Source organism: Staurois parvus, unplaced genomic scaffold, assembly GCF_062004578.1.
Source record: "Staurois parvus isolate SC_StPar_1 unplaced genomic scaffold, SC_StPar_1.0 ptg000586l, whole genome shotgun sequence".
NCBI lineage: Eukaryota > Metazoa > Chordata > Amphibia > Anura > Ranidae > Staurois > Staurois parvus.
Genome location: NW_028318382.1, coordinates 531292 through 555081, shown reverse-complemented (window position 1 = coordinate 555081; position 23790 = coordinate 531292). Strand labels below are relative to the sequence as shown.

The following is a 23790-nucleotide window of genomic DNA, read 5'->3' as shown; positions in this document are numbered from 1 at the left end:
GCGGTCATCCAATTCTGGGAGGGCGTCCTAAAATATCCTCCCAGAACCGTGTCTCCCACATGCTCTGTGATTGCTGTGTCCATCCACTGACACAGCTGATCACAATGTTAACACCATTGCTGATTATTGGCTGCACTTTCCTCACGCTGTCACAACGTGAGCAGAGGAGATCCGTTAAGCGGCAACTGTGAAAGAGGACATCAGTGCAGTCCCAACAGTGTCCATCAGTGCTGCCTTTTAGTGTCCATCAATGCCGCCAATCAGTGTCTATTAGTGCCACCTATCAGTGACCTTCAGTGCTGCCTATCAGTGCCCATCAGTGCCACCCATCAGTGCCCATCGTTGCCACATATCAGTGCAGCCTCATTACTGCCTCGTCATCAGTGCCATCAGTGCAGCCTCATTAGTGCTGCTTTATCAGTGCCTATCAGTGGCAAGGGAGCAAGTGCCCATCAGTGGCTTCATCAGTGCACATCAGTGAAGGAGAAAAATTACTCCCCGAGTTGTCATCAGCTTTATAAGTGGCAGGGATAGTGGTGACATCATTGTCAATTATGGCCATGTAAGGAATGTTCATGTGCTGTGACATCAGTGATCTGACAGGTACCGCTACACCTGCTACCTCCTCAGGGACCAGTGACAGCAGGAAGCAGTCATATACAGAAGCAGTAGAAATACCACTTGTATACATGATGTATGGCTATCACTGGACAATGGGCTAGATAGGCAAAAGTTCAGGCATTTGTCTGAATGGCAGAAGAGCCAAAGTTCAGTCTGAACCTAGGCTCATCCCTACCTACTGTTGAGTTCCCTTCTGGTAAACAATGTTGGTTTAGGGATTAGCTACAAAAGAAAAGACTATGGGGAACAACAATACAGATACATGTATCGGCTGTGTGACAGTGTGATCTGTCACGATGTAAAAAGGTTATTTCGCCCAGGATTCTCAACAAGGCAGGTTGAGGGGCTCCAGGGTTCTTGTTGAAGTTGGAGGAAACTCTGTTTTCAGTTTCCTCGGTTCTTTGCAAAACTGTGTTTGGGACCTGGAGCTTGGAGATTTCACAGTGATCTGGGTGGGAGGAAATCCAATCCTGGGACCAGGTTTTGGAATGGCCAGGAGACCGATTGGGCAGGTGTGTGTGGGTTTCTTCTAGAGTCAGGACCAGGGTTCTGGGCTCCACCCTCACGAGGAGTCCATGTGGGTGCAAAGGAGCAGCCACAAGTGTGCATGGTGGCACAGAGTAGTCATACAGAGTGCCCCAAGCCTGTGGGCTGGAGAAGCAGGAATGCTGTGAAAGGGCACTAACCAAGGTACAGCGTTTTGTATGTGAATGGTCAAGAGGAAAGAGGCATAAAGTCTGAGCAACGGTGCTGCTAAAGAGAGCCAGGAGGCTGAATCTTTTTTCTTTTGCATTGATGGTGGGTACCCCTGTGTGGGAAACCTATATGGACTTTTCTTGTTTTCCTTTTAATAAAAGTGGGCTACCAAGCCCTGAAAAATAGTTCCTGACTGCTGTGAACTCACTGGCAAATGCATCTACCACTGAGCTAAATATCCCCAAATGTTACAGCTGCTGTAGTTGTGTTGGTACCTGGGCTCAGTATGCGCTGTATTGTAAGACTATGGGGTGGATGCCACATAATGTTAGGCTCCCAGACCATCTGTATGAATGGGATACTTGACAAATGCTGACTCATGTATTGAACTATGTCCCAGAAATGCTGCATACAACAAAGACCCAAAGGACCAGTAAAAAATATATATATGAAAATGTTCGACTTAAAGTGTATAGTTGTGTGCGCAGAAGGTAACATGCAGGGCAATGGAATGTTTCTTTATTTTGTTCTGTGAATTAAATATTCACTGTATAACCTGTAAGCTATGAAATCCTGAAGCAATATACTGTATATATGGATTCTACTTCTAATAAAATACTGATGTGGTCCCAGCTGTGCTGTTCTGTAAGTAATTACAATTGTTCCAGCCATGTAAGCTGACTGTTGGACATCTGCAGACCAAGATCTGACTGCATAGCTGGAACGTTCATTGGGATTGCAGACTATGCAGAAGGAAATTTATTCACAATGAGAATTTGGGAATTTGTTTAATTCCTAATATATATACATGTAATATATATACATGTATCTCAGTACAGCATGATTGACTTTATTAGTAGAATGCTTGAAAAGATGATAAGCTTCACTTAGTTAATTGTTAGAATTTTATATTTTATAATACGTTCGGTTGGTTTTTTGTGGCAATCTTGTTAAGGCTCTATTAAGTAAATTTGTGAATAGATAGGTGCTAAATCAATATATCATATGACAAATAATATCAAAATGATCTAACAACAACATAAAATGACAAAGTCCCAAACAACATATATATTAAACATATAGTGAGTGACAGTCCCATGAAAAATATAATCCCGTATATCAAAGGGTTTTCTCTTTCACCACGTGTAGACAATAAGTGAATTACTCACTCACCTGAAATTATTGACCCCGGTTAAGGTGGTCAAACAGCACTTTATGGTCATGCAATAAGCTGACAGACAACAGCAAGCTCTCATGGACCAGGCCTCCTGACCTCCTAGTATGGAATACGGATCCAGAGGACCAAGGATGGCGGCCCCCAGATAGGTGGTCTCGAAGCTCTGGGTGCACAAATATTGGATGGATTCCCAATCCCAGGCTCTCCTCAAGGTATAGATAATGCTCCAAATGGCTCAAATAAACCAAATAGATTAGAATGCTCTAAGTGTAGTGTTTATGAAAGACCATGGTTCAGATAAATAAAATGCCAATACACTAAAATGTGACGGTGCCCAAATACCAGCACCAGTCTATGCAGCCTGTGTGTATCATGAATCTCAATGTGGATGGCCAGAGTGCATTCCAATCCTCGCTACCAGTGGGCCGGATGTGACGTCATAGGGACCCAGAAGTGACGGCATCACGCTTCTACGTATGCTTCACCTGGCGGCGTCTTCAGGAAGACCTATGTGTTGAGAAAATGCACCTGCAAAGCACAGAAAAGCACCAAACTGACTGCAGTGTGTCACCCTTCAGTTTAATTAGCATCCCTAGGCATGTGCATTTCATCATTGAAAAACACAAAGATGTGAACCATGTGTGCATTGTAATTTGTAATTAACATGTGTGTGGGACCACAGTGCAATGCAGCAGATATGTTTAAATGGGTTCTTAGCATTTCAGTTCCTGTCCTTAAGGATTTGATTGGGAAACCCCTAGAGATGTAACTCTACAGCAGTGGCTAAGACAATGTTAAAGGACTAGTACAACCTAAACTCTTTTGGTTGTCCTTCTCCACTGGATTACAGGAGTACAGTTTGTTCTGCACTCCTGTGACCTGTTTTCAGCCGATAGCAGGCTAAAGTCTGCTATCGGCTGACGTTACTCAGCTCGGCTGGGTAAAGATTGTGACCATATGGTCTGGATCCACCCAGGAGCCTGGACCGGCACCTGGCTCAACCTCTCAGTGAGTCTCGGAGAACCTGAGCCACTCGATCCCACCCAATCCACAGCCCAGTGCTCCAGAGAGTGCTGGTGGGGCAGGGCAGCGGTGACTGACAGTCTCGACTCTATGCTCAGAGCATCAGGAAGAACTGAGCAAACAGTTGTGTTTGAACGCTCAGTTCTCACTACAGCTAGCGAGGGACAGATGGCATCAATGCAGCATCCACCTAGGTCAGAGGATTTACCCCCCTTCCTGACCAGGCCATTTTTTGCAATACGGCACTGTGTTACTCTAACTGACAATTGGGCGGTCATGCAACGCTGCACCCAAATGAAATTTATGTCCTTTTTTCCCACAAATAATGCTTTCTTTTGGTGGTATTTGATTGCCTGTGCATTTTTAATTTTTTGCGCTATAATCAAAAAAGACCGACAATTGTGAAATAAAAAACAATATTTTTGACTTTTTGTTATAACACATATCCAGTAAAAAAATAAAAAAAATCTAATTCCATCATTAATTTAGGCTAAAATTTATGTCTTTGCTAAAAAAAAATCTGAATACGTGTAAAGTAATTGGTTTACACGAAAGTTATAGCGTCTACAAATGGCAGTGTATATATACTGGAATTAATTTTTTTTTCATACTAGTAATGGAGGCGATCAGCGACTTATAGCGGGACTACGGGACTGCGGCGGGCATTCTGAAACTGGGGTGGAACTGACTAACTGCCACTGACATCCCCAGTGACGCCAATACAGTGATCAGTGCTAATAAAAAGCACTGACACTGTACTAATGACACTGGGCAGGAAGGAGTTAACACCGGGGGCGATCAAAGGGTTAATTATGTGCTGTGTGCTGTTTTACAATTTTTTCTGTGTGTGCTGTACTGTGTAAGCATGCTGGTGCTGACAGAGGAGAAATCTGTATTGTTTACATACAGACCTCCCCTGTCAGTGTTCCTCGGCGATCGCCAGGTGCCGGCAGAGAATCTCCGGCTGGGACCCAGTGATCGACAGCTGTAGCCACCAATGGTGGCGCGGGTACCTGGAAATACAAAATCACATACTGTGTGTGTGTATGTGTGTATATATATATATATATATATATATATATATATAGTGTATATATATATGATTTTGCTCAGCCCTGCTGCCCTGTAGCAGTACTTCTGCTATAGGGCGATCAGGAAGCAGTTAAGAGAGATAGTTGTAACCAGTCCCACAAAGGAGAACTATTAAAGTATAACTAAAAGCAATTTTTATTTGTCTTGGATGGAGTGGAAATTAATTAGAACACCTGTCAAGTTTATTTTATTGCTGTCAATGCCCCTCCTGGGAAGATTCGCCCTCTCCATTTGTCCTATTTACCATTGTCACCAAAGAAAGTAAAATAAATTCCCAGTTTTGGGTTGTCACCAGAACAGGAATAATCCTTTGAAAAAAAAAAAGGTGTTAATAAAAATATAACAATTTATAGGTGTGGTAGATTATTGCAATTTGGAACATGTTAATTCTAATTCAGGAACAAGAAAGATTTTTTTAAGGTACCGGATAGCAAAATTATGTGAAACTACATGTGTTAATGACCAATATAATATTTTGAAACATTGTTGATTTTTAATTCTTGACCTGGATTAACCCCCGGTTCACACTTGACAGATCAAAGCCTCACCTTATTTGCGACTATGAGTCGAGAAAGGTTCCTGCACTATTTTTTTCAATTTCATGTGCAATTTACATTAACATCTCTGCATGAAGTCACTCAGATACTGGCAAGCCGCACTTAAAGTTGCACTGATCAGCAGTTTTGAAATTGCGTTGAAGTAGTGTGATTTCAAAGTTGTATTCAATGTGAACCAAGGCTAAAAGTAAGAAAGAAGGGATAAGACTTCCATGTGACCCAAAAATATCTAGTGACTGTCCTGTTCTGTAGTACTTAAATGACAAAACAAAAGAAACAAAAGTAAACTTTGCATATACAATATTCATACTGTGGATAGACTTTCTTCACAGTATTGTTCAGCTTCTCCCATCCATCCATATGTGGGTACCATGAGACGTGGTACTCTACAGCAGTAACTCAGATGATGGTATGAGGAGCGTAGCATGAAGAGAAAAGTGATGCAGGCACCTGGAGGGGTATACGCAACCTCCTTAGCAGTGATAATTCTAGAGAAACAGTTGTGGCCAGTCAGCAATGACCAGCTTGATCATGAATATGGTGAGCAAGTTCCTTTCTTTCCTGACCATATGTTGATGAATATATTCTCGAAAAAAAGGAAAGGCAGTGTATAGGCACTTTAGTTAGTATTCTTTACAGAAGAAACATGTTTCTTCACCTCATTTATCCCAGAGGAAGCTGCCACCAGTACTATGTGTATTAAATGTGATTCCTGTCTTGGATTTCTATTGGGGGGTATGGAAATCTAAGAGAATTGGGGCAGTCAGTACATACTTTGTTCCACTCATTTGTTGGAACAATTGTAGGCGGGTGCAGGTTGACCTCCCTACACAAGTGGCCCTGCTGCACCACTGTGAAGGGAGAGTGGAGTACAGGTGGAACCAGGGGCGGACTGACAACTCATGGGGCCCCCGGGCAATAGGGGATCATGGGGCCCCTGTGTCCTTGCCCAAACTCAAAGAAGCCTATGAAAAAGGTACCAGGGGCATCTCATGGGGCCCCCTACTGACCCTGGGCCCTCGGGCAGTGCCCAAGTTTCCAAATGGTCAGTCCGCCCCTGGGTGGAACAAACATTCCTCTAAAGCGTCCATATGTATCATCAGGTGGACTGCTGTCTGATTGGAGGCTTCCACCTGGGTGACCCCTTTCTTTTGTGAGGGCAGTGCTTATAAAAAAGCACTGTCCCTCTGTAGTTGGTGCACATTCTGACAGGAACATGCTTGACAGAGTGAGTGTTCCTAGAGTAGGAAAAGGTTCCGATGCACATAGGGGTTGTCACCAACACTCCATTTGGGAAACCTTTCCGCTACTAGCTCTTCTGCATCAGCTATCTAGTTAGCCCCCTCTGCATCAGGTTCTGCCAGTCTTGGTGTATTGTTCACTGCAAGTTCTGCATAGAATTCTCTGAGTATTGCCACCAGTTCTGAGCCACTGCATAGACTTTGTTACTGTTGTTGGAACATTTTGATAATACAAATTCCAAAATTACAACCACTGTGTGTAGGCTGCCTTCCCTTAGGAGTGCCTACCACCTGGGCCCCTACAGCCTATACAATTGTTTTTGCATGCCCAGAAGGTACGGAGCTGAAATAAGCTGGAGATGTTTCAACTAAACATGGACAAAGGGATGGTCTTTTGGGAAGTTGCAAGCCATTCCGGAAGTCTCTGGAAGGTTTGCAGTTGCAAGGAGCTGGGGAGTTTTGATGCTAAGTTATGCTATGTAGAAGTTATGGCCCTCAAAAAAGCTAAGTAGATTGTAATGTCAACAGGTTTACTAGCATATCTCCTGCTCAGCATGCCCATGATCAGGTATCAGTTGATGTGTGCTACTGTGGAAATCAAAGACTCTTAAAAAAATGATAAACACTGCAAGGTCCTGGTAAAGTTGGGGCAGTGGCAAGTGAGTCAAGTCTTCATACAAGAACTGAAAAACACGTTCATTAATTTAATGAGGAAAGTGGGGTCTTTTATGGAAGATATCATTTGGAAAGGACAGCTACCTCCTAAAGGGACTCTGTAGTCTCTTTTTAGATACAGTAGAGTAGGTATGTGAATGTGTACAACTAAATTTAAATAATTTTCTCAGCGTTAAAATCTATGTGTGAAAACGTCCTCCTCTCACAAGCTTGTGTTGCCCGTTGTCTCCCCTGAAGATCAGGAGTAGGGCCAAAAGGAGGTGCCCACACTTCATAGTTCAAACAAAGACAAGGGCTGCCGCACTTCCATGACACCACATTTTGCTAAAACTTTATTCAAAGTACTAAAAAGAGATCACCACCTCAGTACCACATTGAAAAGTTGTATCTCTTGGTATCCAAACAGGATTAGTACTTTACCGGTACAAATGAAATAATGCTCAAATTTTATAAAACTATCGTACATCGCTTTATTATTGCTTATAAAAATATATGGATTTCCTTGATCCTAAAAACCATAGAAATGTAATTAAAAATACCTGCTCTAAGAGGAAGGTATAGGAACTGTCTGAAAAGTCCATAGCAAACAAAATGTAAAGGTTCACGCAGTTGTTTTTCACTGCAGATTTGAATGTGATTGGTTGTTGTGGGTCACCACTAGTTCTCAATAAGGACACTTCTAGTAATAAGAATGGAAACTCAGTGGATAGATATCAGTGTGAGTCGTAAAACAGAGAGGGTGGGTCATTGCCTTTAAAATGCGTATGTTGCGGAAATTTGTAGTATACGTAGATAGTCATACAGTCTCATTACACGTTACAAGCTCCTATTTGTATGAGTTAGAGAGGATGAATGATAGTCAGGCAGAGAATTAGGAACAGGAGGGATGGGGAGAGGAGGGGGTGCTGGAACACGAGTAGGAGGGAGGGATGAGCAGCGGCTGACCCCTTCTGATAACATAATCTGCAGAAGAAGATAGACCCTTGGACCTGTGAGTGTTTAGCTTTAGGGACATGGCACTCAGAGCAGATTCAGAGCAGCCTTGAGCACAACTCAGTACACAGCTGGCAGAAGATACACAGCAGCCATGGGCAGCATCAGCAAGGAGCACAATGTAGGCAGTGACAGCCACCAGCTGCTTGACCAGCATCTTTGCTCTATAGACCCCAGCAATATGGACTTACGGACACTGAAAAGGGACTACCACCACAGGTGAGTGCCAGAGTAACCAGCTCATCCCTTTCATTTCCAGCACAGCTTAACATCTGCCAGTATGGAGCTTGCATACACGGGAACTGTCATCAAACAATGGCTTTTCCATTCAAACACAGTAATGAATAAACACGTCATAGGAAATATCTGTGTTTGACTTAGCTATTGAGATGCACTTGCATGTAAGGCAAAGCAGTAAAAATCTGTTTAACCTGGCTTGACTTTAACACAAAATCTCAACAGGACATGCTGTGTCCTAAGAGAGGCATCACAATGCAGGTCAGACGCAGCCTTAGGACTGTCATCCACTCTCGGGACTCTGCTGACTTGCATTTGATGTGCATTTCCAAATACGTTCCAACGCAGGGAAGCAACACCCGTGTACGCAAGCCCTGGCAATATCTAAGGTCATGTACAGCATGTGACAGATCCTTGCATCACCTTGTGATAATCAGGCAGTAGGGGTTAATTTCCAGTTGGCAATAAGTACTTTTTGAGTTTCAGAAGTGCTGGATATGTAGAAATGTCCCAAGATGTTGGAAAAATGTTTGTGGTTTCTTAGAGACGATTACTTTTTATTCAGAGTTGCAGTGCAACTCATCCACACAATGGTTAAAGCAGGCCATACATGGGTCAAATTCCGAACTATTTTTGATCGAAAATCAAAAACATTGTTCGTTCTGTAATCCGATGGTGCCACCAATGATTTTGAAAATTGGTCGTTTTTTCACAAATTTTCCAGAATGCCCAATAAACAAAATGGGGAGGAACCACGAAAATTGGCTGGTGCCATTGCCCCACTAACAGAGCGAAAATTTACCAATTATTCTTAGGTCCGATTTTTGAACGAAAAATCTTTGAAAATCGACCCATGTATGGCCAGCCTAAGTCTGGGAGAAATTTTCTAGTGATATGTGCGAAGGAAAACAGAGTAGACATTTCACAACCCAGACTTCTGGGGCTCTGCTCATGTATGGCTATGCTTTATAGGTCTATTCATCAGGGGACATTTTGTACTCATTGCAACACCAAGGTGTGACCATTGGTTTCATTAAATCAGTAGTGCATAGGTAATTACAAAGATGTCAAATATATGTAGTGTCATATGGAAACTCTCTCACATTAGATATGATATATTCTTCTAACATACTATCTTTTAGTAGTATAACCCTCAGCCAAGAATATGCAAGTAAACCACCATAATGTACTTTTGTCATTATATATTAAGATGAAACAATGACTGTTAAAAATTTGAAAAAGAATAGAGTGGCAATATATAAACCAGGCAATCCACAGCCCTTTACCTTTTTATGGACTACAAGCATCAGCTTGCTCCATTCATCAGCTTTGTAGTCCCTCAACATTCTTGTGGCCATAGAGACAGTAAATCCCCAAACAGTCTCGGTTCGAGTTATAGCAGAGTTTAGTGAATATCTTTTTTTGTATACCCAAATTGTGATTTCAGGTAAATTATTTTTATTTATTTATTTTAGGTACCTATATAGCGCCGTCAATTTACACAGCGCTTTACATATATATTGTACATTCACATCAGTCCCTAACCCTCAAGGGGAGTACAATCTAAGGTACATGGTTCTTTAGGTATTCTAACTTTAATTCTATTGCATAATAATCACCCATGATAGAAATATTCAACAAGTAGTTAGCACTGTAAAAACAGCGTAACGCCACCAGCAACGCATCAAGCACATTTTGAATGACCCAGTGCAGTAACCTGTAGCAACCAGATTTCATTTTAATTAGATGGGTGAAAGGTGAACTCTACTTGCTCTGCACTGCACTTTTGCTCTCTCTTGCCCCTATTTAACTTTTTTTCACTATTAAACCTCTATTTGTATTATATGCAAGTATTGGATTCATCATCTAAGTTTTTTCATCACAGCTACTTAATGGATTTCTATGCTACATGAGATATCAGAATTCGTGGCCACTCACATAGTCAAAAAGCGATTTTGGAAACCATTTGCAGAATGGCAAAATTGCATATTTGTGTGGTCCCAATAGAAATACTACATGGGCACCTGACGGTTGGAAATATTGGGACCCTGACAGTGTCTTAGTCTAGGCTCACGACTATGCAGGTTGCGTTTGAGGCATTTCTGCATTGCGTTTTGAGTTTTTGCACTTGCGTTTTTGATGTGTTGGTTTATTTCATTTTTTAAATTTTTCTTGTTGCAGATTTTAAATGCAAAAAGTATCAAAAACACACCAAAAATGCATCAAAAACGCAATAATGCTTTTCTGCGTTCCCATTGAAGTCTATAGAACCAAAAACGCAATGTTTTTTGTTCAAAAAAGTCCCTGACCCTTTCCAAAAAACGCACCGGGTGAACACGCGGAGATGTGAACCTGTCCTTTAGGAAATCATATGAAATGGACCGTACTGCGTTTCTGCAAAACGCAGCAGAAAACGCTTAGGTGTGAACCTAGGGTAACTTGGGATTCTTTAACACTCAGGTTGATTTACCAAAGTGACAACCAAACCGGATGACAGTGTACACTCTCCAGCGCTCCAGGAATCAACTGTCAAAATGAAGCCAGGGGAACCAGGGATAAAGGTGGCCTATGGATAGCGTTTCGGGAATGCCGCCCTCAGACAGGGAAATCAACAACTGGAAAAAGAGCAAACAGGTGGAGCAAACACCTAGTGCATTATTCAAGGTTTATTAGAAAGCCAAAAAGACAAAAACATACAGACAGAGCTCTGAGGAAATGGACTTGTCCCCAAAACGTATCAGCAAGCGGACCACACTGACAGTCGGGACATCCTGCCCACTGTTGTGGCAATCTCGATTTTCATACTAAGCTTTACAAACATGCTATGTCTTTGAGTATTTTTTCGTCTTTTTGACTTTTTAATAAACCTTGCATAATGCACTAGGTGTTTGCGCCACCTGTTTGCTCTTTTTCCAGTTGTTGATTTACCAAAGGACTATAGGCTGTTCACTTAGAAAAGTGGATTTCCCTTTGCTTAGTGAATGGATGAAGCTGTTTTGAGCTCAACCAATCATGTGTCAGCAAACATCTTTTTTTTTTTTTTACATCTTCCTAGCACATTCTATTGAAAGTGAATATTCACTTTACTTGGGGGTTCTGTGACACTCAGGTTGCTTTACTAATGGAGTATAGGCTGTTCACATAGTAAAGTTTATTTTCCTCTAGTTTAAAGCGGAGTTCCACCCAAAAGGGGAAGTTCCGCTTCAAGGACTACTCCCCAGCTCTCCATTAAATATTGACACCTTTTGGGGGTGGGTACCCGAATTTGACAGATACCCGCTCCCACTTCCGCTCCGATCGCCTGTCCTCCCTCCCTCCCTGTAGTCTTTTGGGACATGTGACAGGTCCCAGAAGACTACAAAACCATTCATGAAGCGCAGCGCTACTCACGCATGCGCAGTGGGTACCCGCCTGTGAAGCCACAAGCTATCACAGCTGGGTGCCCACACTGAAGATACCGGCCTCCTGGAATATAAGCTACCGGCCTCCTGGAATACAGGATGGCCGGTGAAACGGGCTGCGGGGGACACACCGCGGGACCGAGGGACAGGTAAGTGGCTGTTTTTTTAAAAGTCAGCAGCTACAGTTTTTGTAGCTGCTGACTTTTATTTTTTGACAGGGTGAGTGGAACTCTACTTTAATGAATGGATGAAGCTGTGTTGACTTCAACCAGTTATGTGTGAGCAATTTTTTTTTTACTTTGCACATGATTAGGTATTTTTTTTGCAACATGAATTTCCACTTAGCGTCATTGTATTCATTGGAAACCCATAATGTTCTGTCTCTCCAATCAGCTGTGATGAGATAACTCCAATCTCAGTTGGATACCACAGTCAGTGACTCAATCGAGATGATATCTTGTAGATCTTGTGAAGTTTATTCCATAAACTGAGAGAAACTTGAGGGTTAGGGACTGATGTGAATGTACAATATATATGTAAAGTGCTGCGTAAATTGATGGTGCTATATAAATACCTGAAATAAATAAATAAAATCTTACAACAATGAACATCTGATAGGTCAAAAGATCATAATATGCTCTGCTTCATGAGACATGAGGCTTGCGGAAATGCATTACCGGGACAAAGGGTGGGCTATCTATACAGCATTAACAAAACCAGAGGAAATGGAGGAGCAGAGACACAATATAGAGAACACTTAAAGGCATATAACAGTCATGTGAAACATGACACATAATAATGGCATACCTAAGCTTGTGTCCCCCAACAGAAAATAACTGAGCATTTCCACCCTAGATGATTGAATCATTATCGCTACAACCGCACAATCACCATGGCTTGTTTGTGATTAGACAGCAATTCTGTAGAGCGTCATTATCATTACTGCCAATTTCCTCTCTAGGAATGTCCACCCAGAAACCACAACTCACAGATATCACAAATCACATGGGCCATCAGACTCAACACATGGTTTTCTAGCAAAGCATTAATAAGCCATCTAAGCATCATTGTAGCTTGTTAGGCAGAAGTGAATGTAAATTATTATAGGTGGCTTCAGACTAGTACTTACCTAATCAACCACAAGGCTGGCACACAAGAGAACAGTAGCAGCAACTGTTCATACCCTACAACTCTCCGCAGGTATATATAGACCCCATATCAATGAGAATTCCTTAGTGACTAAACACTAGGTGATTATCCTGCTACATATTTGGGACACACATCACAGCATCACACTGTATCAAAATGTCTGCAATGTTCCTAAGGCCAAACAACTGTCAAATGTAATTCTTCTGATATCAGTCTGAAATGCTAGTAACAATTTAATTGGTTTTTTTTTCACGTAACCCAGAAATTTGCACTCTTTGGTACTTGGATAAATACTTGATTGCTGAAACTTAAAGGGTATGTTTATAAATACTTTGCAGAGCTATTCATCCTCTAAAATTGCATGTGCATTTGTTGTGTGGGTACGAGGGCAAAATCGAATGTTATTAGGCCATTTGCTCTCCACGTCGAATGATTTTCATTCATAATAGTGTGCATCAGGAAAATACCTCATTATAGCCACTAGATGGAGCTTATAATCATTGTAAAAAGTATTTTTTTAATATGATCATCAGCTCCATTTAGTGGTCATAATGTGGCATTTTCCTATTTCTTTGAATGAAATACATCTTTCCTGGAAAGAAAATAGCCTAACATTTGTTTTCACCCTATTCACACATAATGAGTGGAAATGCAATTTCACAGGACAAATAGCTCCACAAATATTTTTATAACTATACCCTAAAGTGCATCGAGTGTTTCTAAGACAAAACATTTTATCTCTTTTAGATTTTGTAGGGAAGGTCTAAAACCACTGTCAGTGAATTTATTTATTTTTTGTTGCTGTCTATGTACCAGTGAGGAAATTTCCCTTCAATTCTAGGGCCAGAGACACAATAGGAAGTTAGAAAAAAAATTCCAAAAGTGAAGGTAAGTGTGACCAGTACAAATAGAATGGGGAATTTCCACAATGGGGACAGGGACAGTAAATAAATCTGAAAGACTGAAAGAGTCTAAGTCCCCGGTCACATTGATGCAACTTGTCATGCGATTTGATAGTTTCAAAGAGCATGAAAAGTCGCACTCTATTGTCCGCAATGAAAGTGGTCATACCGGTGCAATTCTGACTTTGAAAGTACTTCATGCACTACTTTATGCAAGTTCACGTGCGACTTGCATAGACATCTGTGCATGAAGTCGCACAGATGACTTCAAAGTCGCACCTGAAGTCGGACTGACATCTGACTTTGAAATCATGTGAATCCCTGTTGAGCAAGCGGATGACAGGTCCATGTCGAGCAGACACGGACACAGCAGGCTGTCCTCTATGGGCTGTCAGATGGAAACAGACCACCATTCTGTTTCTATCTGACTGTCATCCGATCCGATCTGCCAGACGGATGGGGAACAGATCCCCATCCATCTGTTTTTAGGGGACAGGGATGTATCGGATGCAGGTGGGTGTAAACGGACACATGTCCGTTTACTCCCATCGCTCCATAAGAGAGAAATGGAACGTCCGATCAGGTCTGCTTGAAAAATGGACAGGCGGACCTGAACGGTCCGCTCGTGTGAAAGGGGCCTAACTCTTCACCACTATTTAAAAAGAAAACAAAGTTTTGTGGAGTTACACTTTAACAATCAAACTGTATCTGATTAAATCCAATGTTAATAAATAATGAATGGAAATGCAGTTGCACAGGACAAATAGCTCTACAATTTTTTTTAATAAATATCAAGTGTAGGCGAGTGCTGGAACTATAAAGCAGCTAGCACCAAGGTATAGGTAACAACTCCTTAAAGATAAATATATAGGAAGTGCAGCGCTAAAATAAGTAAATGATATTATAGTGAAAATAAAGTGCAAAGTCAATCTGACATATAGTGAAACTAATTTTTTTAGCGGAAGTCAAGTGCAGCATATAAAAATCAAATTAAAAAAATGTTCAATAAAGCATTCAATAAATGTGAAACAGTAAAGTGCAGCATAAAAGTGAGAATATATAAAGTCCATAAAATATCAGTGGAGTAAGAGCTATAAATTGTCCACCCGGAGAGCCACATTTGCTGACGTCTCAGTGCCATTGCCGAAGGTCGGAACGGTGGCCATCTTGGCACTCCATTTTACCTTCATTCTTACTTGTTTCCACGTGGATTGTCTTTTATTCATTATTTACTACGTTTGGCTCCTGTGGTGAGCTGTTCCTCATAGGAGAGGGTCCAACTGCATTTTTTGCCCTTGGCATCCCTTGCAGAGGCTTCATCACTGTTACCTGTACCCAGATGAGATGTGCTTACATGCAGTTTACCAGTAGATGTCTGGTGAGTGTACATCTGACAGAGGTGGTGGATTCCTTATTGGGTCACTTCACATACAGGGGCAGACTGACCATTTGGAAACTGCCCGAGGGCCCGGGGTCAGTAGGGGGCCCCATGAGATGCCCCTGGTACCTTTTTCATAGGCTTTTTTGAGTTTGGGCAAGGACACAGGGGCCTCATGATCCCCAATTGCCCAGGGGCCCCATGAGTTGTCAGTCCGCCCCTGCTTCACAATATTTCACCGTGATTGCCGTACTTATATCCTTACGGACAATTTATAGCTCTTACTCCACTGATATTTTATGGACTTTATATATTCTCACTTTTATGCTGCACGTTACTCTTTCACATTTATTGAATGATTTATTGAACATTTTTTATATTTGATTTTTATATGCTGCACTTGACTGTTCCGCTTATTTTTTTTTTTTCCGCTATATGTCAGATTGACTTTGCACTTTATTTTCACTATAATATCATTCACTTATTTTAGCGCTGCACTTTCTATAATTTGTTTTTAAATATACCCTATAAATCCATTATAATATTAATAATGAAAAAAAGGTAGGTTAGTGAGTACAAAGTAGCTCATAAAATGTGATTACACATCTCCAACTTCCATCAAGATGTTTGATTTATTTGTACACGTTTGTATTAATTACTTTTTTTTTTTTTTTGCATGCAGGATTTTTGTCAATCGGAGCCTTAGCTTGGAGAAGATAAAATGTTTTGGTTTCGATATGGATTATACATTGGCAAGTAAGTCAAGATTTTTCTCATAGCACATAAAACAAGTGTTTTTGGAAACCCATGAAAGATATACCGGCTAAACTGACATGTGGGGTTAATTTCCTAAAACCGGAGAGTGCTAAATCTGGTGCAGTCCGGCATGGTAGCCAATCAGCTTCTAACTTCAGCTTGTTCAGTGAAGCTTTGACAGAAAAACCTGGAAGCTGATTGTTGTTTTTTTTTGTTTTTTTGTTTTTTTTACACTATATTTTGCACTCTCCAGTTTTAGTATTAGCTCACAAGGAAACCGGTCTGCGCTGGTTCCTCCAAGTTTTTCTTAAGGCCTCATGCACACTGGATTCTTTGGCGATCTCTCCTAGTTGCCTTTTCTTTTGGCAGCGGGGGTTTTGGCAGAAAAAAAAAACGCTTGATGCTTGTAAAAGCATGTAACGCATTTAACCAATTCAAGTCCGGACACTTTTACCCCCTTCCTGTCCAGGCCAATTTTCAGCTTTCAGTGCTATCACACTTTGAATGACAATTGCACAGTCATGCAACACTGTACCCATATGAATTATTTAGCATTTTTTTGAGACAGATAAAACTTTATTTTGGTGGTATTTATTCACCACTGGGATTTTTTTTTTGCTATATAAATGAAAATGTCCAAAAATTTTGAAAAAAACTATTTTTCTTATAAAATTTTGCAAATAAATAATCTTTCTTCATAAATCTTGCCCAAAATTTATTCAGTTATCTGTTTAGTAAAAAAAATAACCAAAATTAGTTTACAACCGAAATTATAATTTAAAAAACATTTTTTTTACATTTTTATTTTTTTATATTATTATGTATGTGTTTTTTTAACATACTGTCACCCTAGCAGCACAGTGTCACCATAGTGACACTGTACTACTTGTAGGGGGTGATGCAGAATCTTTTTTTTTTTTTTTTTTTTTTTTTTACACTGATTGCTTTTACACCCATAAAGGCTGTAAAAGCAATAATTTCTTCTTCTCTCTGGCTGCATTCTTGCACTCATTGAGAAATACTGTGTGAGCTGTGATTGTTCACAGCTCGTCACTTGGTACAAGGTTGTTGTGAATAGCCTTGTACCATGTTATCTCATATTTCACATGTAGTAAGCAATGATGTCAAAAGTGACATTTTGCTTACTACTATTCATGTGATCACTGATTGGCCAGTCAGTGATCACATGATCGGGACCTCACACAGAGGTCCCGTACAACGATCGGTGATCGCGGTGCTGTGAGCTTCCAGGGAGCGTGCACAAGCCGGGAAGCGGGGAGGACTTTTATAAACAGCCACCCACCCCTGCACTTCTCCTGTCCAGCTGTTTATATACATGGGCTGGACAGAAAGTGGTTAAGTATGTCAAGCGGTTGGCCGTTTGGCCAGAATAATAATGTATTATGGCCAACTGAAGCGAGTTAGCGCTCAAGTGCTAAACTCATCTAGTGTTAACACGTGATTACACACATTCAGAGTTTTTTCTGTAAAAAAGCTGCTGACAGGAGGAAAGGTGTCTAGGATAGATGGCCAAAGAATCTAGTGTACATAAGGCTCCTGGACACACTGGCATTTTTTCTGCCTCTAAACTCCTATATGTGCATGGAAACATTGGCTAACATGCAGGGGTGTCTAGAGGAATATATAAAAAAAAAAGATCGCCAGACACCCCTAAGAGCAATGTTAAAAATGTCCAGTGTGCATGAGGCCAAAGACTTACCACCCACATTATAATTTGACCACACAATTTCTTTTAGCTCTCCAATTTACTATGCAGTGCAAAGGTGCCCAAGATTGGATACTGATTGATTGGATAGTTTTGGAAAATCTAAAGAGATTGTACAAATACTGTACAGTCAGATTGTTCATGGTGATCTTAAAGTGGTAATATATTTATAACAAAGCTTTGATTTTCTAGTGAAGCAGAGAAAGTATTGAGATTACCATTATAGGTACTTATATAGCGCCTTTAATTAATGCAGTGTTTTACATATATAGTACAGTCACATCAGTCCCTAACCCTCAAGGGGCGTACAATCTAAGGTCCCTAACTCACATTCATACATACACATACTAGGGCCAATTTAGCCAGGATCCAATTAACCAACCAGCATGTCTTTGGGGTGTGGGAGGAAACTGGAGTGCTAGAGGAAACCTATGCAGTCACAGAGAGAACATGCAAACTCCGGGCAGGTGGTGCCATGGTTGGGATTCAAACCAACAACCCAAGTGGTGCCATGGCTGGGATTCAAACCAACAACCTTAGTGGTGCCATGGTTGGGATTCAAACCAACGACCCTAGTACTGCCAGGTGGAAGTGCTAACCATTTAGCCACTGTGCTGCCCCTGTATTGAGGGGCCTTGATGAAAAAATGCAGCATTCTTTGACATCCATTTGAGACTTATCTGAAGCAGCCCATACACGAGTCTCTTTTTTTTCATTCAACCAGAGTTTTAAATGAAAAAACGGACTTGACTCCCCCATTCAGATAGTGGGGAGACTTCCATCAGAATACACTGATTAGCACTGCTGGCTATAATCTGACGTGCTGATCAAGCGGGGAAAACCTGACAGGGCAGTTGTAACAGAAGTCGATCGTAGACCGACTTCTGTACAGCCACAGTGCTCATACATGGGTCAAAATTCCACCGGTCCCTGCTGAACCGGATGAATTTTCATCCATGTATGGTCAATTTAAGATTATTCAGAATTCATTGCAGGCGCAGTTGACCTGCATGTGACCTGTTCGGTTGCATTTCCATATACTTTTATGGGAGAGACAAGTGAACGCTAGCCCACTAAAGGTGCCTATTAATGATAGAGGGAAGTTTGATCATACATGCACAATCCAACTCTTCTCATGCACCTCCATTGTGCAGCTTTGTGGCACATTTATGTTTAGTCAATGGAGAGTGGCTTTAGCAGAGGCTGCTGTGACAGGCGCGGCATCAGAACCCCAGCCCTTCTCACCAAACTTGTGACCGAAGGACTAGCCAATCTAAAACCGCAATGTCACGTGCATAATAATGGCACACCCAGCTGCACCCTGCACACCAATTTTCCAGCTAATTGGACCACAATCGACGTATTGGCAGCCTGCATACGATTGTTACTGGGTCATGTTAATTACGCAATTAACCCTTCACACTGCCACCACCTCCTTTTTATACAGAGAAAGAGGAAACTCAGCAATACACTAGGATGATTAGTTAATCGACAGTATACCGCTTTCTCTACAGACCGGTTATACAGAGGGTTAAACACTCATAGTAGCGCTCTTCAGCGGCAGGGATTCGTAAGTCACATTAAAGAACTATAGAAACAGTTCAATGCTTTCAGAAAGTAAGATTTATTACTAAAAGGTCAAAAGGGTGCAGTAGAAATATTTACAGAAAAAGATGTAACCAATATGTATATATATATATATATATATATATATATATATAAATATACAGAGCACAACAGCACAGCAAACAGATAACAGAAAGAAGTTTAGGTAAATAAGTACTTGCCCACAAAGATGCCTGGGGTTAAGCAGTTTCAAGTCTGAGGAGCTAAAAAGGGATTTCTGGTCTTGCACTTAGTTTTGTTGGTACAGCGCGATTCCCCTTTCTCTCGGTCTGCTAGATGTTAAAACGCAGATGGTCCGCACTTCTCTGACTACACACAAAGCATAACAGCTTCTTTTCTACAAAAATCAATTGGTATCTTCTTACAACAGATAATCCTATTGCCTTATTTGGGAAAAGGATGGCATAGACAGCTACACTGAACGCATTCCTGAGGGAGGGGGAATGAGGGGATACATGAAGACTTCTTAATACAGTGAGAGCCGTGCCTGGCTCTTCTATGCATGATTACTACACCTCCCCCCCCTCAGGTGATGGCATATGAGTTTAAGAGCAATACCAAAATGTAGACGTTTGGAGCAAAATGGAGAAACGCACCTCTCCCTGTGGGCATGATTGGTGACTGCTGCCACCACTCAAAAAATTGTGGACTTTTAAGGCACAACATCTATATAAAATCAGTATTTATTTCATATCAATATACACCACACATATTAAAACATTTGTATTAATGTCCAACAAACCTGACATGATCTAAGCCTGGTACATACAATGAGATTTTCAGACGAATGAACGCCCTTTTTTTTTTTGTTTGCATGGTAGTCTCCATATCAAAAATGAAGAGGTTTACTAAAGTTATGGAAAGACTCATACAACAGAATAGAAATTTGGAAGTGATGTAATGTATTGCATTTGTATATGTGGCACTACCCCCTTAGGAGTTGCTGATGTTTTGGGTCCCCTTATAGTTCTTCACAGCCAGCCAGCATGCATTTTTCCACAGACTTGCATTCTGGAGACAGTGAACAGTCTTGCAGCTTGTTTTTTTAGGGATTTTGGATGGGGATTAAGGAAAAATGGGATGCTCAAGGAACTGTTAACTGAGGACAACTTCGTAAAAACTATGTACAAGTCCACAGAAGAGTTTTTTTCTCTTCTTTAGAGCTCTCCAGCCTCTCCTAATGTACCACCGCAAACCCCAGATATTCCTTCTCTATCCAGCAATCTGAGCGCTTTCCCTGGACAAATTGATCCATTATCTGCCACCTTAAGAGCACAGTGCAGCTAAGGGCTAGTCAGGTTTCCCACCCAAATGCCCTCTCCCTTCTCTCCGGTCCAGGGGGTGTAGAAGTACTCACTGTTTCTCTATTGCAAGCTGTAGGTTGGTAGCTGCCTTCAGGTCTTCTGCTGGGCTGGATCCTTCCTTATCTTCACAGATGGTCCTTTCTCAGGGCTCGGTGAAGTTCAGCTTTCCTCCTGTCCAGTTCCCACCTGGAGACAGATCCCTTCCCACTGGGCCCCCTCCCAGGCTCCATGATCACCTCCTGCTCTCATATCTTCCACCCAAACTCTCCTCTCTGAGCAGGCTCACCTATCCCTAAGGGCTGTCCCAACCCCTTCCCAAGCCACCTGCTTGGGGATTGGCCAGGGTCCCTTTAGCATACAGATAAGCCACTCCTCACCCCTGCCCACTGAGGTCTATAGACTTCTACAGATCTCTAGATCAGGGGGAGCTACCAGAGAGCTGGATTGCAGAGCCTCTCAACCCTGACCTAAATGTAACCCCTCTGACTAGCTCCCCAGCTGCTACTCAGCCTCCTATCTAAAATAATTAACTTAGCTCCCCCTAGCTACCTAAGAGGGTGCTACATAGTATATTTTCGGATGAAAACTGATTAAACAAAAATCATACAATCTGGTATCATATGAGAAACATTTTTGTGCTTGCCCCATCAGATAATTTCGAACGACCTGTCCTGATTGGCTCTTGAAAGCTGTGTGCTAAAGATCAGATTATCATACGATCACTTCGAAAAGCTGTATTTTTTGTACAATTTTCTGATCATGTGTACAAGTCTTTATAGCAAATTCAAAATCTGCATACCAGGTATGCCTGGGTTTGAATTTCCTGAAGTACAAGCATCCGCCTATATTTTAAAGGTTTGTGCTGTTGTCAAGTAAAGGAACAGACCATAGAAAAATGACATTTCACTTTTAGGTGACCATCTGGGAGTCTCAAGGTCCCTGCTACAAAATACAAATTCCTAGGAACTTCCATAACTTTTGTTTCATTCTCCAAATAAAAAAATCCATCCGGCAGAGTTGGAATTCTTCATAATGGTTATGGCATTCCAGAACACAGATCCCACCACTTGGGGTCCAGAGTGAGACACTAAAAAGTATATTTAACTTTTCAACATCTACCAACATGTGGGTGGACTGGCTCTTCACAAAAGTTAGATGCTGACAGCCTAAGCATCAATGAAAATCATGTAGATAGTAAGGCAATTCTGCATGTATTCCCATATGAACCTACAATCATTGGTCTTGTCTTGCAGTGTATCGCTCCCCTGACTATGAAGAACTCTGCTTTGAGCTCCTGGTGGAGAGACTAGTCTGCATTGGATATCCCCATGAACTCCTCACATATAAGTATGATCCAACCTTCCCCACCAGGTCAGTGTTTTTTTATGGATCTCTGAAGACATTTAGGCTGGGATCAATAAGTATTGTGATCAATTCCTCCACCGCAATGGTATATAGTCACTCACAAATTATATCTTACTGTTTTTTTTTTATTAATAGCAGAGATACAGTACATTGTAAGATATTTTTCTGAAAGATACATGAATTGATGCATTGTCTCTGCGTTCTTCTATCCAAAGCTTATATTATATGATAATTATTATGTTCTGTCTTCTGCATTAATTTAAATTCAGATTTCCAACCCAAAGGAGTAAGTTTTATTATATTTTTTTTTTATATTTATATTCTGTGGTGAAATAGAAGACACTGCTTTACATGTCCAGCACAAAGCTGTAGGACTGAATCCTGCCACTGGATATAGGAAGGAAAGGGAACATCTTAAAACATATCTATGGTCAAAAATTGAAATTCATATATTCCTTTCCACTTTGTATTTTATTTCATTTTTAGCCAATTCCTATTAATCTGAATAATCTTGAAGTTTGTAAACTTATTTTGTCAACATCTCACACATTTACTTCCTGGAATTCTGAGACACATATTCACTATGTCCTATGAGTAGCACTGCTGTGTCACACATTTCACAGAACCTGCCTTCTGAACTACAGCGGTGCTGAGAGGAGGAGTTTCAGGAGGAGGAGTCAGTACAGGAATCACTGCTTGCAGGCAGCAAGGTACCATGGGATCTGTAGACATAGAACGTAAACAGCAAAAGAGAACCTGCAAAGCATGCAGGGAATCCTGGAAGTTGTAGAAAGAGTTGGCCAGCAGACTGGTAGAACTCACAAAATGAAATTAGATTTTTCAAGTAATCTAATTTCATTGGTTTCATTGGTAATTTTGGTGCTAAATTTCTCAACTGCCTGTGGAAATGAGGGGGATAACTCTCAGTGCCACTGACTATCAATGTGGGCAGGGGTTACATTTAACTGCCATTATCACCAATGCAGGGAGGAGGTGTTAACTTTCATGCCACTGACTACCAATGTGGGAGGGAGGTATAAATTTGACTGCCACTGTCCACCAAAGTGAATAATACTGCCACCAGTGCTGGGGGCTATTATTGTGTCCACTGATACCAATGCTTGGGGCTAATATTGTGTTCAGAGACACACCAGCACTGGAAGCTATTATTTCATCCACTGAAATCAATTCTAAGGGCTATTATTGCATTCAATGACACTAGTGCTGGGGGTTACTATTGCAACCACTGATACCAATGCTGGGGGTTATTATTGCATCTTCTGACACCAATACTGGGGGTTATTATTGCATCCACTGATACCAATGCTGGGGGTTATTATTGCATCCATTGACACCAAGGCTAGGTTGATATTGCATCCACTGACACCAACGTTAGAGACTATTATTGCGTTCATGGATAACAATCCTGGTGGTTATTATTGCTTCCACTCACACCAATGCTGGGGGTTATTATTGCATTCACTGACACTCGTCCTGAGGGTTATTATTGCATCCTGGGAACCGGAAGTGGCGGAGCGGCCATCTTTGTTGTGCGTATTCTGCACTTCAGCGTTCCAGGAAGCTGCTCATGGCTGGGACACGGGAACTTGCTACTGATTGATGGAAACCTAAGTGTAAGCACTTTTAATAAATGTACTATATCTATTTAAATATATTACACTATGTGGGCTTCTTTCTCTCTATATATGAATGACACGCAAGGATGGTAGATGAATGAGGAGAACTAATACCTGATTGAAGTATTGGAATCCAATTCTGGGAGTCTTACATACACTGCAGTGAGAGTCCAGGGGGAAGTAATATCGATACTGGAGTGAGAGTCCAGGGTGTACTCTAAAGGCTTGCTATTA

The 23790-nt window shown here is 41.3% G+C and overlaps 1 protein-coding gene across 1 annotated transcript in view; it reads left to right on the top strand.

Moving 5' to 3' along the window:
- The first annotated feature begins 7967 nt into the window (after window positions 1–7967).
- The window catches only part of LOC149450005 (cytosolic purine 5'-nucleotidase-like), a 65804-nt gene continuing 49981 nt past the window's right edge, over window positions 7968–23790 (top strand). Inside the window, exons 1-3 of the mRNA XM_089692407.1 lie at window positions 7968–8294; window positions 15825–15898; window positions 21808–21925. Of these exons, the coding sequence (XP_089548533.1) occupies window positions 8170–8294; window positions 15825–15898; window positions 21808–21925 (317 nt within the window). The 5' untranslated portion in view covers window positions 7968–8169. The remainder of the gene's footprint in view (window positions 8295–15824; window positions 15899–21807; window positions 21926–23790) is intronic.